At 35.6% G+C, this 15466-nt stretch overlaps 1 protein-coding gene across 1 annotated transcript; it reads left to right on the forward strand.

Moving 5' to 3' along the window:
• Window positions 1-6534: 6534 nt before the first annotated feature.
• Window positions 6535-7515, forward strand: LOC107810714 (metallocarboxypeptidase inhibitor). The gene is made up of 2 exons (XM_016635523.2): window positions 6535-6697; window positions 6917-7515. The coding sequence occupies exons 1-2, from the start codon at window positions 6631-6633 to the stop codon at window positions 7129-7131; spliced, it is 282 nt and encodes a 93-aa protein (XP_016491009.1). The 5' UTR covers window positions 6535-6630; the 3' UTR covers window positions 7132-7515.
• Window positions 7516-15466: the final 7951 nt, after the last annotated feature.

Below are 15466 nucleotides of genomic sequence, written 5' to 3' on the forward strand. Positions count from 1 at the left end.
CAAAAATTTAGTTGACTTAAAAGTGCTAAATATTAGGGGAATAATTAAATGACTATATTATCTAGTGTAACCTCTATTTTTAAAGGGTAAAAAAGGCGAATGACATTTTTCTAAGGGCCTTCGTGCTTTTAGTATAGTATAGATTACTCTAGCTCTATGTCATGAAGAGCCACCAAATCTAGTAAGACCCTGATAGAGCTATGCTTTACCACTGAAAAGAACACTTCATTGTAATTTATCCCCTCCCTCTGTGTAAAAATATTAGTTATTAATCTTTCCTTGTCCCTTGATGGTTCAACCCTTGGATTGCCCTCTTTTCTTTTGAAAATCTATTTGCAGCCTAGTACTTTATGTTCCTTTGGCAATGGTACAAGCTTTCATGTCTGATTCTTATGAAGAGACTCAATATCTTCACTCATACCACCAACTCATTGATCTGCTTTTGGACTAGAAATAGCTTCTTTAAAGCTATTAGGCTCAAGCACATCAATGGTCTCTACAACTGACAAAGCAAACTCCATTAAATTTGTATATCCAGAAAAATTACCATCAGCTACGTTTGCAAACCTTTATGGTGGATTGATCACTCTCTCCTCTCTACCTGTTGCAACGTTATATGGTTGTTGTTCCGCAGGTGCACATTATCATATTGATCAATATTCTGTACCTCCTCCACTTCCTCTACTTTAATTTAGAACTACGAGGCTGAGCTAGTGGAGATTCAATTTCTATCTCTATGCGGTCACTAACACCACGATCTGTTTCTGCTATTGCCTTCTCCCTCTAACTATCCAGTGAGGCAAACTCATTGAATGTTATATCCTTTCTGATAATTATCCCTGGAGTCTTTTGATTTGTGCACTACAACGTATAACCTTTCACTCCAGTTGCATAACCTAGAAATATGCACTTATTTTCGCTCGGCTCAAGTATTTTATTCGTCACATGAAAAATAAGCAGAACAACCAAATATCCTTAAATTTGAATAATTAACAGGCGAACCGGACCAAACCTCAAAAAGAGTTATGAAATCAATAGCTGTGGATGGAGATCTGTTGACCAAATAACAAGCTGTATTGATTGTTTCAACCCAAAAATCCTTGCTAACACATGAATGTGAAAGCATGTTTTGTACCCTATCACAAAGCGTTTTGTTCATACGTTCTGTAACGCCATTCTATTATGGTGTTCCGACTCAAGTGTGGTATCTCACTATGCCCTCTCTGCTGTAGAAATTATTGAGCTCAGAATTGCAAAATTTCAACCCGTTGTCAGTTTGAAGGCGCTTAACTTTTCTTTTTGTCTGCCTCTCAACCATCGTCTTCCATTTAACAAATATCGGAAATGACTCATCTTTTGTTTTAAGAAAATACACTCACACTATCCTTGAGTAATTATCAATCAAAGTCATAAAATACATGGCACCACTGTTGGAGGGAACTCTGTTAGACCCCACAAGTCTGAATGTATATAATCTAACTTGTCTCTTGTCTTATGCTCGGCCTTTTTGCTAAACTTTACCCTTGTATGTTTACCAAATATACAGTGCTCATAAAAATTCAAAACATGATTTTTGTACGCATTCAACAAATTCTGCTTACTCAACAAAGACAATCCTATATCACTCATATGACCAAGTCACAAGTGCCACAACTGAGACTGATTCATATCACTTTTCTCAGAAGCTACAGCAGCTTCCCCTTCAACTACACTGACCTGAATATGATATAATTTAGAATACAGTTAAACCTTCATGAGTACCATGGAGCCTTTACACGCTTTAAGTATTCAATTCTCGGAGTGAAACTTAGACCCTTGATCATCCAAAGTCGACATTTCTCTTTATCCGAGGAACATGCCAACACTCAATATTTCTGATAATTCCATCGAACATTCTCAATTTGATTTACCAATCCCCTCTACTGGTAATGGATTATTATCTCTCATGTAGATAGTTTCACTCATTTGCTTGTAAGTTGCTAACTAATTCTTGTGTGGAAACATGTAAAAAGTAGCACCAGAATCAAGAACCCAAGAATTCTGCCCATGACTAGAACTCACAGCACAGACTTTCTCTATATTGTCATTATCATCAGAATTATTGTCAGTGTCAACAATATTTGCTGAATTATCTCTTTTCTCCTTCAGCTTAAGACAATCTCTCTTGTAGTGACCTACTCCCCACACTCATAACAGTTTTGCTTTCTTGCTCTAGACTTTGATCTGGCGGTTGACCTTTTTATGTTAAAGTCCTTTTGTTATGTTCTTCCTCTACTCATAGGACCCTCGTCCTCAATTCTGCTATCTGAAAAGCTCTTAAGATTTTATTGCATTACTAACATCTTCCAGTGAAATGTTTTCTTTCCCATATAGTAGCATATCGGCAAAAGTATCATAAGACAGTGGTAAAGAACATAACACAATCAAGGCCTAATCCTCACTCTCAGTTTTGATATTCACGTTCTTCAGGTCCATTATAATTGAATTAAACTCATCAAGGTGAGTTTTAACAGGTGTACCTTCATTCATATGGATATTGTATAACCTTTTTTCAGGTAGAGATGTTTGTTAGCGATTTATTAGAATACAGATCTTCCAACTTCTTCCATGTTATTGCTGCAGAAGTTTCTTCAGCAATTTCCCGAAGAACGCTATCGGTAACGCTCATTAAGATCGCACTCAAAGCTCTCTCCTTCAAGTTTGCCCTCTTTGTCTCTATCATCTCTTCAGGAAATTTCTCATAAATTACCTTCTATAACCCTTGTAACACCAGGGACGATTTCATCCTAATCTTCCATAGACTGAAACTAGAACTTCCGTCAAATTTCTCTACTTCGTACTTCGTTGAAGATGATAAAGATATCTTACCCTAGATTATATGTAGAAACCCAAACCTTGCTCTGATACCAATAGTTGCGGAAGACCGTGGGTTAACTAAAACACAATCACACACAAAGCAAATAGAGAAGAAAAATCAACACAAGAATTTAACGAGGTTCGGCTAAGCCTAATCCTCGGGGCAAAAGCAGAGAGAGCTTTCCACAATGAATGAGGAAAGCACCACACAATCTATAGAATCCCCACCTACAACCTGTATATATAGGTCCCAAATAGTTCCAAACCTATAAGAGAAAAGTTTCCTAATTTGACAAGGATTATAAGTTTTCCTTTCCCAAATCTTTTAGAACAATGGGTTTTTCCAAACCTATAGGGTTTATGCTCTGATACCAGATGTTAGGTAAAATGGCCTAAATATACTCTTAATATGGTGGGATATTGACCGATTTGGACCCAGCCCGCATGGTTTTTCCCAAAAGGCCTCATATCATTAAGAGTATCCAACTCCTTATAAGTAGAATCTTTTTCCTTTCTACTTTTCATGTGGGACTTTGTTCACAAACACCCAACAAATTCTTAATCATTCAGCAACTTTAATGTGCGAACGAATTCCACATTGATAGCTGTAAAGATTGAAAAGATTGAGAGTTTACGTATAAGGCGTAGGAATCTCTTAATGGTGTGAAGCCAGTTTGGAGAAAACCGTGTGAACTTAACCCAAACGAATAATATTATAATATATTAAGAGTATTTTTGGGTCGTTTAGTCCAACATTTACTTTTAAAAAAATTCTCATTACACAAATATAAAGAGAGCATTTTTTTAATCAATTCACGGTCAATAAGTGAACTACTAGTAAATATGCTTCCCCTAAAAAAGAAAAATAAAACTAGTACGAGTACTTAGGTTGGTGGGCCATTGCTCTCAGTAATTAATAGTAATACACAGACTCATGACACATTACTTTAATATTTAACCATAGGGGTTGGTGGCATGGTACTTCACTAATTAATCCCCCGTACCAATGCATGTTCATTCATAAAATTTGATTTGTAGTTGTCATGGTCCTCGATCGACTGTTTATCCTTATCTATAGGGATTCCAATGATCCATGAATTAAACGTGCTGGTAGATTTTTGTAGCCGTCCCGAAATTCACTAATCCGAGTAATTTAGATTTATGCTAACTAAGTTCATTAAGAAAGTTTATTGAGCCGAGGGTATTTCAGAAACAATTTTTTTTATTAAGAGTATCCATCTCCTTATAACAACAACAACAATAACAACAACAACAACAACAACCCGGTAGAATCTCACAAGTGGGGTCTGGGGAAGGTAGTGTGTACGGAGACCTTACCCATGCCCCGAAGGGGTAGAGAGGCTGTTTCCGAAAGACCATCGGCTTAAGATAATAAAAAGACAAAAGGAGAGAATATTAGATTCATCACGGAGATCATAGGAAAAATATGAACATAAAATGCATAAGAAAAATACAAAGCAAAAACGATGGCTAGTAAGTGGAACCTGCGTCGAAAATAGAAAATAGTAAGAAACGACATTACCCCTAACTATCCTAGACAAAACCCTACCGGACTAGGCTCATAAAGACACAAAGTAACGCAAGACTCAACTACCTCCTAGCCTACAACCGTAATACTAGACCTCCACAACTTCCTATCAAGTATCATGTCCTCGGAAACCTGAAGCCTCGCCATATTCTTCCTGATCACCTCTCCCTAATACTTCTTAGGCCGTCATCTACCTCTTATTGTGTCTTCCACAACCAGTCGTTCACACCTCCTTACTGGAGCATCTGGGCTTCTCCTCTGTACATGCCGAACCATCTGAGCCTCGCTTACCGCATCTTCTCATCAATGGGAGTCACGTGCACCTTCTCCCAAATATCATCATTCCTAATCTTATCCATCCTAGTGTGCCCGCACATCCACCTCAACATCTTCATTTCTGCTACTTTCATCTTTTGGATATGTGAGTTCTGCTCCTTATAAGTAGAATCTTTTTCCTTTCTACTTTCCATGTGGGACTTTATTCATACACACGCAACAAATTCTGAATCATTCAGAACCTTTAGTGTGCGAACAAATTCCACATTGATAGCTGAAAAGATTGAGAGTTTACGTATAAGGCGTAAGAATCTCTTAATGGTATGACGCTAATTTAAAGAAAACCATGTGAGCCCCAAACAAATAATATTATAACATGTTAAGAGTATCTTCGGATCGTTTAGTCCAACATTTACTCTAGAAAAAATTTCTCATTACACAAATATAAGGAGAGCTTTTTTTTTTCATCAATTCACGGTCAATAAGTGAACAACTAGTAAATATGCTTCACCTAAAAAAGAAAAATAAAACTAGTACTAGTACTTAGGTTGGTGGCCCATTGCTTTTAGTAATTAATAGTACTTCCTTTGTTTCAATTTTTGTGAACCTGATTGAGTACGGAGTTTAAGAAAAAATGAATACGTTTGAAATTTGTGGTTCTAAACAAATTAAAAGGGGGTCAAGAGTATTTGTGTGGTTATAAAAGCTTCTCATTAAGGGTAGAATTGGTAATTTAAGCTGAATTATTTCCAAATTTAGAAAGGAATCATTTTTTTTTGAACGGATAAAAAAAAATAGTTTTACATAAACTATAACGGAGGGAGTCATACACACACTCATGACACATTACTTTAATATTTAACCATAGGGGTTGGTGGCATAGTACTTCACTAATTAATCCCCCGTAGCAATGCATGTTCATTCATAAAATTTGACTTGTACTTCGTATTTTCGAAACAATTGAGAAATATTATAATGACTTTAGGAAATTTATGTGTAACCGTGTCGTATGTGCACTTCGCGAACGGAAAAAATCTCTTTAAAAGCTTCACGTTTAATGGTCAATTGAATTCATGCTGATGCTAATTTATTTGGACTAAAGCGCAGTGGTTGTTGTTGTTGGGGCTTGTGTATTTTTATCATTTTTCATTGTTTTGTCGTACTATATGCTATGGTCCTCGATCGACTGTTTATCCTTATCTATAGGGGTTCCAATGATCCATGAATTAAACGTGTTGGTAGATTTTTGTAGCCGTCCCTAAATTCACTAGTCTGAGTAATTTAGATTTGTGCTAACTAAGTTGATTAAGGAAATTTATTGAGCCGATGGTATTCCGGAAACAACTTTTTTATCTTCACAAGATAGAAATAAAATCTGCATATATACTACCCTTCTCAATTCCTACTTGTGGAAATACATTGTGCATGTCGTTGTTATATATATATATATATATAGTCTTGGCTATTTTAGTCTAACTTTGACAATCAAAATGTCTCACAACCACGCAAGATCCATATATACTCCCCCGTTCACTTTTACTTGGCACGTTTTGGCTTTTTACGCCCCTTGAGAAATAATAAATGAAGTACATAATTTACCATGATACCCATATTCATTGATGCATATTTTATTAGATTTGGAAAAATGATTTGAAATTAGTAATAAATACTGTGGGTATAACAGTAAAAAAAAGTTTGTCTTTCTCTTGATATGCGTAAAGTGACAAGTAAAAATAAAAAAACTATTTTTAGTATACATCCCTAGAAAAAATGAACGGAGGAAGTATATGAAACTTGCGTGGTTGTGAGACATTTTGATTGTCAAAGATAGACTAAAATAGCCAAGACTCTCGAGAAAAGCTTATAAATACGACTTTCGTAAAAGGAAGGAAACGCGTCTATATTGTACTATAAGTCTCTCAACCTTGAAGTTTAACTTCAGTATTACAATGGCTGAAAAGGGTTTCTCATATAAACTCGCTATCATTTTCACCACTCTCCTTGTGGTTATTGCTGGTAAGTCATTTCATCCTCCGTCCCTATTTATGCGAATAATTTAACTTTAACTTTTTTTGTTTTACTCTTAATGAAATAATTTTATAGTCATACAAATATTATGATTTATTTTATACCACAAGTTTTTTTAATTCTTAAACTCCTTGCTCAGTCAAAGTGCATCATAAGAGACTATTATTTTTACGAAATTCAATTTTGAATTTTGATTATGATTTGCAGCTTGCTCCACGAAAATTCATGTGATGGCCCTAAGAGATCTACCTAAAGATGTATTACCAATTGCAACAAAACTATTTCAAGAACAATATGATGCAACTTGTGGGAAACCTTGTAATACCAGGGATGATTGCTCTAGTGGTTGGCTGTGTAGTGAATGTTATAATTTTAGTAAGACCTGTGGGCCACTTGTTGGTGATGCTATTATGGGCATGTGATTTCGGTATTACTTCTCCTTCCGACCTTCCAGAGCACCGGACAAGTGGCAGACTTTATACATAGTGAAACCTCGTATTAACAAAGTAACATAGTCCTGTGTTTGTAATAAATAAATAGTCGCTAGCAATCCAGTGCTCTTCTTGTAATTGTTGTTGTTGTGTGTCTTTTGTCTTTGAAATTGTCTATACTCTTGTTTTCAACTTTTAGTCACTTATATGATAAATAACAAGTGACGAAAGTGTCGTTCAAGAAAAAAGTATGATGGACTGATCAAAAACTCTGCAGGTTAAGGGGAAAAAAATCTGCCGCTGTTGATCTGATAAAATACAGCATGTGTGTAATGTGTTCATCAATTAAATAAAAGAATCATAGAATGTATGTGATATATGTATCTTTTGCTTTTATCCCCCTTTGAATTCATTTTCCATTTATTTTACATGGCGTCTCCAAATCTAATACTTTTTTTCTAAAATATACTAAGACATAAGTATCCCTAACCTATAATCGAAATTTCAACGGCACACCTTTCCTTTATGGGGTTCCTATTATCTCTCTGAACTATTTTAAAGTAGAATAAATATGTCCTTAAAATGTCATAACTAGATTTTTCTTGGAAGGTAAAACACAATCGCCCACGTGTGTATTTTATTACTCTTTTTTTTCCCCTCTAATTATGTCCCTTATTTGATTTATTATTTTATTCTGTCATGGCTAATAACAACACTCTGACAACAATGAAGACCAAAATTTTAATTCTCCGATTACGGTTTCGTTTCAAAAGATAACATTCCCGTATTATAATGTTTTTGTCGTCGTTGCTGCTGAACATTTTAGATAATGCTGTATTCTTGGCCGGCCCCGGACCGGGCTTAACGGGCCTGGGCTCTGGCGGTCCCGGGCTTTGTGGGCTCAATGGGTGGAACCTGTCCGTGACGGGCCTAAGCCCATATGGTCCTAGGCTAAATGGGCCAGGCTCGTGGGCTTAACGGGCCTAACGGGCTTTTTTTTTTTAATTTTTTTGTTCAAGACAATTTCTTGTAAACCATATCATGGCTATATAAAAAATATATATGTAATATATATGTAGAAATCTAATTATTAAAGTGCTTGACGAAAAAGTAAAATAACAAAACAATAGTAAAACTAAATTGCCATGCATAATAAATTAATAAGAAAGTACAACATGAAGCATAAATACGTCTAATAATTTTAAAATAACACAAATTGTTGAAAAATCTTAAAGACGAATTTGCGGACAAATACCATCAACACAATACGTTATATGCCTCTTTAAAATGTCTGTGGTACACCCTGAACGAAAATTTAAGGCTCTTCCACAGTTCTTGCATTTTAATATTTGGTCTTCTTCATTTTCTTCAAGCACTTCATAGTAGTGCTAAATAAATAAGCGCACTCTTTCCGAACGAGGCATGATGTAACTTGAAAATTAAGATTGAGACTTGGAGTCTTGAAAATTGGAGATTGAGAGATTGAGAGAAATTTAGATTGAGAAATGAGTATTGAGTATTGAAATGAAGAAGAGGTAAGGGGGTATGTAAGCATTTCATCATCATCCTCACCACCTACCCGAGCATTAAACGTTGCATTAATTGGGTTTCTATATTCATATGCAACTACTAAACTTTACAATTTCATCTAGTCGGGCAAGCTTTAAGAACCTTTCTTTCTCTAAGGCCATATTCATCACATTTTTTAAAATATTCTCTATTTCTACTTCTACGGTTTGAATAAAAAAGCCAATTAAGAGCCATTCTAACATTTTCAATTTCTAAATTTAAAATTTGCATACCATCACCGACAATTAAATGATAAATATGACAAATACATCTAACATGGAATATATTCCTAAATGCAGGATTTAGTGTTGTTGTAAGTATGCCTATAACACTAGTGTTACTAGAAGCATTATCCATAGAAATTGCCATTATTTTATCTCTAAAGCAAAAATATCTACAAATATCTGCAACAGTGTTAGCTATAAACTTACCTGTGTGACATGAATTAATTATTCTATACGCAATAATGCGTTTTTGCATTGTCCACTCCTCATCTATCCAATGACTTGTAACAGTTAGATAATCACAATCATTACCACTTCTACCAATATCAGTAGTAATAGAAATCCGATTAGTTATATGAGTAAATAAATACCGCAAATATTGTTCATATTCATGTTTATATTTATAAATATCGCTCTTAACTGTTGCGCGAGGCCAACCTTTATAAGTAGGATTAAAAACTCTTCTAATATAATGCACCCAATTAGGATTAGAAGGAAAAGAATAAGGTAAGCACATAACGATAACCATCTTTGCTAATTCTTCACGATCTCTATACGGTCTCCAGTATATTTATGCGCCAGTAATTTCCCACATGTTTTACACTTAGACTTATTTTGTTCTTTTACTTGAGTAAAAAAATTCCAAACTAATGATGTTTCTAGGCGTTTAGGAGGTTGTCTATTAAAACTAGGGGTTTCTACAGGTGGGTCGGGCGGTACATCAGTTGGGTTATTAAAAGGACTAGTAGGTGTATCATCTAAATCTGGTTGGGTTTCATCTTCATCCTCATTTTCCTCATCATTTTCAAAGATAGTTTGATTAGGATAAAGAGCATTCATAGTTTCATCATCTAAATTTTGACCTGGTGCAACATTATGGCAAAATTGACTATCGAAAAATTGAAAACAGGGGTTATCACTATCAAGAATAATATGAGCAGCAGGACGTCTACCAGGTCTAGGTCGGGAAGCCGGGGGAAGGGTAGTAGGTTGGCCACTACTTTCACCAGTTTTAGCTTTACCCTTACCACCAAAAATATTTTTCAAAGAAAATGCCATATTAATTGTAATTATACTAAATAAAACTAACAAAACTATAATATTAAAACTTAAGAGTTGGAACGCGTTTACTGAATTGCCGAACAACTTCTTGAAAATTGAAAATCGTTGAAGACTTGAATACTTCAATTCACCAACTTCACAATTTTTCACAAAATTTCAACAATAAAATAAGCAATTATAGTAGAGAGATTGAGAGAGATTGATGAATTGGTGAGTAAAAATGAAAGAATGAGGGGTATTTATAGTTGAGAATTGGGGAAAAGTGTAATTATATAAAGTTTGGGGGCCAAATGGCTATTTTTGAAAGTTCCAAACGGTCAAAATTGCACCCAACAGCTACTTTTTTAATTTTTGACCGTTGCTATTTTTTTTTTTTTTTTAAAAGTAGCCGTTAGGCCCGGTAAGACCGGCCCAGGCCCGCCAGCCGATCCCGGGATTAGCGGTCCCGGGCTCGTGGGCTATTTTATCATACCCGGTCCGCCCCGGAAATTTTTGCACCATTAAGGACCGGCCCGCCAGACCCGTTTAGCCCGTTAGGACCGCGGCTCCGGTCCCAGCCCGGCCCACCATACAACACTAATTTTAGAAAAGAACTGTATAGTTCCGAAAGAAAGGAAAAAATGCTAGTTTAAATTTGTGACATAACTAATTAAGTGTAATATTCAATAAAAAGATGACACTTGTACAAGTAATTAGATTTAAATTTATATTTTTTGTTAATATAAAGATAAGAAGAAACCCATAAAAGAGAAAAAGTACCCATCTAAAGTCAATAAAATAATTATTTTAACGGAATGGTATTGTAAATGGAGCGCCTTTAGCTTAAATGTATATCCAATGGCATAAATCTTCTCACAAAAATGATGGAATTGGAAAACATGCAACCTAGTATGTAAGTTCTCATAAAGAATGTCACGATCCGGATTTTCCACCCTCGAGAGTCGTGATGACGCCTACTAATGAAAGCTAGGCAAGCCAACCAATTGAACTATCCACCTTATTTCTTTTAATCCGATAATGGTTAAGAGCCAACAATTAGATAACAACAGAATTGAATTAGCGGAAGACTGCATTGTAAAGATTTAATAATACTGCTAATACCAATCCATAACAAATCTACCCAAGACTGGTGTCACAGCACCCACGAACTACTAAGAGTACTAAATATAACCGTTTGAAGAAATATAACACTGTTTGGCTCGAATACATGAGATAACAGAATGAAATGTAGGATAGAGGAGACGTCGGGCCTGCAGACGCCTGCAACGCTACCTCGGTGTCTCGGTGGTCTGAAGGCTGGCTCTCGTGCTACTGCTGTTGTCCAATACCTGGATCTGTGCAAAAGAGTACAGAGTGTAGTATTAGCACAACCGACCCCATGTGCTGGTAAGTGCCTAGCCTAACCTCGGCGAAGTAGTGGCGAGGCTAGGACCAGACTACCAAATAAACCTGTGCAAGATAGCGTACAAAAATAATAGGAAGCAGATAACAATGATGACAACAATGATCAACCAGGGATATAAATAGCAGGCGACAAGAACACCATAAATGCTTCTCAACAAATAATAAATACAAGTGCAATCAATTAATCAAGTCCTTCAAATATAAATCTTTCGCCTATAAATCCTTCAAGTAATAATCTCTAAGATAATATGTTTTTCAATAAATATATTTCGAATATATTTCCTTCAAATAAATATCTTTCAGATAAGTATCTTTCGAATATAATTCTTTCGAGTAAAGGTCACCTTGTGACACCTCATTTCATAATCATAAATAATATAGGTCTCAGCCCATTTTCATATTTTCACGGCACCTCGTGCCCATATTTATGTCACAACCGCACGGACAACTCACGTGCCATTAAATAAAACCATAATATTTTCCCCGGCACCTTGTGCCCACATATTTCTGTCTCACATTGCACAACAATATTCTCATGTTACTCAGCTCATAGGTTCCATAACCCAATACAATTAAGAATGTTCAAGGAGCCTCATTCACTTAACATAAAGTAGAGTACAACTTCCAACCCAATTAGGAAATCAACAAGAAAAGATGAAGTTAATTTTAGGAATCATTTGATAAAGAAAATACAAATTCCTTTTAAGTAAAGTACAACGTCAAACGGTTTAAGGAAACTTTAGTTGAGAAATCAATTGAGTTAAAAATGTAACAATTCTTGAAATTTGAAGTATTGGACATATTAAAAAAATAAGGCGAGGTATTGTAAACACTATGGATTCCAACACAAAGGATCACAACAGTAAAGGGATCTAAACAGTTAATACACTTGAATTGTTAATAACAAGTAAACACATCAAACAGAAAGTGCACGACATCACCCTTCGTGCTTTAACACTAAACAATACACGGCATCACCCTTCGTGCTTTAACACTCTCTCACCAAAATAATACACGGCATCACCCTTCGTGCTTTAACACTCTCTCACCAAAACAATACACGACATCACCCTTCGTGCTTTACACTCTTCCTCACCCAAGCAACAAACACAGGACAAATAGGGTAAGGGAATCTATAACATCAAAATAAAATCAAGTAATAACAAAAAATCAGTAAATAAACGTACAGGACAACATAACTCAGTTAGAATCAGGAAAAATCAAGGACAAGTGCACGGGACCACCCTTCATGCTTTTACTCTCTTCCTCACCATAAGAATATATATAAACTGCACGGCATCACCCTTCGTGCTTTACACTCTTCCTCACCATAAAATCAATATAATCGGCACGGAATTGTATATCGTGCGGCACGACATCACCCTTCGTGCTTTACACTCTTCCTTACAAAATCATACACGGCATCACCCTTCGTGCTTTAATACTCTTCCTCACCCAAACAACAATCACAAGAAATAAGGGCAAGGAAATAAATGAAATCACAATAAAATCCTGGTAAGGGAACAATAGTACAACAATCAAATCCCGGCAAGGGAAACAACATCAAAACAATAACATCCCGGCAAGGAAAACAACATCAAAACAATAATACTTCCACAAGTCATATTCCTCAATAGAAATTATCATATAGGGCATATACACTACAAAACGAAGTCAAATTAATCAAAGTACAAGACTCACGGGCATGCTTGACACCAACGTATAGATACTCGTCACCATGCCTATACGTCGTACTCAACAAATAACACATAACAGATATGACACAGCTCCTAATCCCTCAAGCTAAGGTTAGACCAAACACTTACCTCGCTTTGCAACCAATTCAAAATTCCAACAAGCCTTTGCCTCCCGAATTCGTGCCCGAAATTCTTAAATCTTGTCATAAACAATTCGATTCAGTTAATAAAAATTATAGGAATTAATTCCATATGAAATTCTACATTTTCCATTAAAAATCCGAAATTGCACTAAAACTTCGCCCGTGGGGCCCACGTCTCGGAACCCGACAAAAATTACGGAATATGAAACCTCATCCAACCACGAGTCTAACCATACCAAAATTACTAAATTTCGATAACATTTCGACCCTCAAATCCTCAAATCTATCCGACAGAGTTTTCAAACTCTTCCAACTAAATTCATAGATTTAATACCAAAACTAGTAATAGATTCGGGTAATCTAACCAAAATTAAGTTAAGAACACTTACCCCATTGTTTCTCTGAAAATCTCCCGAAAATCGCCTCTTCCCGAGCTCCAATTTGGCAAAAATGGAAAATGGGCAGAAATAAACTTTCTGTCCAGAATTCGGGGGTACTGTACACGATACTGTTCACGGGGTACTATACAAGGTACTGTTTGTGGGGTACTGTACAAGGTATTGTTCATGGGGTACTGTACACGGTACTGTTCACATGCTGTAAAAGAAAATTTAGGAGCCTTTTTATATCCGTTAACCTTCCGAAATCCACCCGAAGCCCTCGGGACCTCAACAAAATACACCAACAAGTCCTAAAACATAATACATACTTAGTCAAAATCTCAAATTGCATCAAATAATGCTAAAATCGTGAATCACACCCTCATTCAAGCCTAATGAAACTAAGAACATCCAACTTCTATATTCGATGCAAAAACCTATCAAATCAAGTCCGATTGACTTCAAATTTTGCACACAAGTCATAAATGACATAACAAAGCTAGAAACATTTTTAGAACTAGATTCCGACCCCGATATCAAAAAGTCAACTCTCCGGTCAAACATAAGAAATCTTTAACCTTAGATTTGAAGATTCCGTTAAATGACGATAATTTAATCTAGGGACCTCCAAATTCGATTTCGGGCATATGACCAAGCCCTAAATCACGATATGGAACTACCGGAATGGTCAAAACTTTTATCCAGATTCGTTTGCTCAAAATCGAAGTCAACTTAGTTGAGTTTTAAAGCTCTAGTTCACAATTTAATCCATTTTTCATATAAAAACCTTCCAGAAAATTATACGGACTGCGCACGCAAGTCAAGAAATTATTGATACCGCTTTTCAAGGTCTTAAAAATACTGAGATGATTATTTAATTTAAAGATGACATTTTGGGTCATCACAAAGAATTTCCTATTAACTGAGTAATACGGAAAATGAAATAAATAGAAAAGATACAACTATAGAAATACGCATTTTTTCGGAACAGACTAATAAGAAAATAGAGTCACATAAATTGAAAGATTGAGTATTTAATTTCTTTTTATGGGTGCACATACAACCATAAATTCATTTTACCGTGCACGTCTATAATTTTGAATGTTGTTCTATAGTCTAACGTTGGCACTAGCTTGCTCATGTTGATGACAAAAAAGCAGAGTTTATAAAATATCGGTTGTATGGGTCAAAAATGGACTTAGTTATGTTTAGGCATATCGGCATTAAGAGGGCCTTCGAGAGCTTCCACGTGTCATCAATATGACTTCAGCAAAGAGGCGAATCCAAGGTTGAAGAGATCTAGCGAGAGACGAAGGATTTGGTCGAGGAGTTATCACAAGTCAAGGCCGGGGACAAGCACTCCTCTTAAAAAGGAGAAATAACGGCTAGTTTTAGATAGTACTTTAAAAAGAATATTCCTATGAATATTCTCTAGATCTGTACTATTAGGGTTTTTAGATGTATGTTCCCTTACAAATAGAAAGAGATATAGTTACGAGGGACATGAATTATTCACTTGTAAGATAACATGTTGACTTTTCTTTATAGAATCTTATTTTATTGCATACATACAAAATATACCTTTTTCCTAAGATTCTTGCCTAACTTTTCCACTCGATCCAAGGACAATCTGAACATTCGAAGGCTCATCAATCATTCATCATTATCAGAAAGAATATCTACTGATCTCGCCATTTTCGGGTGACTCACATGTACTTATTTAGTTAAATGTCATTCATTGATATTTATTGTTATTTAATGCTATCCCCTTCTTTCTGGGTCATTGAGTATTGCTAGTGTTATCAACATTTATTGCTACTTATATAATATACGATTTATCTTACTAC

This window comes from Nicotiana tabacum, chromosome 9 (assembly GCF_000715075.1).
Source record: "Nicotiana tabacum cultivar K326 chromosome 9, ASM71507v2, whole genome shotgun sequence".
NCBI classification, from domain to species: domain Eukaryota; kingdom Viridiplantae; phylum Streptophyta; class Magnoliopsida; order Solanales; family Solanaceae; genus Nicotiana; species Nicotiana tabacum.

What these genes read in the sequence shown, in the direction of transcription:
- LOC107810714 (XM_016635523.2), top strand. Translation starts at nt 6,631, where the DNA reads ATGGCTGAAAAGGGTTTCTCATATAAACTCGCTATCATTTTCACCACT. An exon ending in TCTCCTTGTGGTTATTGCTG is followed by an intron (nt 6,698 to 6,916) that starts GTAAGTCATTTC and finishes TATGATTTGCAG; the next exon opens with CTTGCTCCACGAAAATTCAT.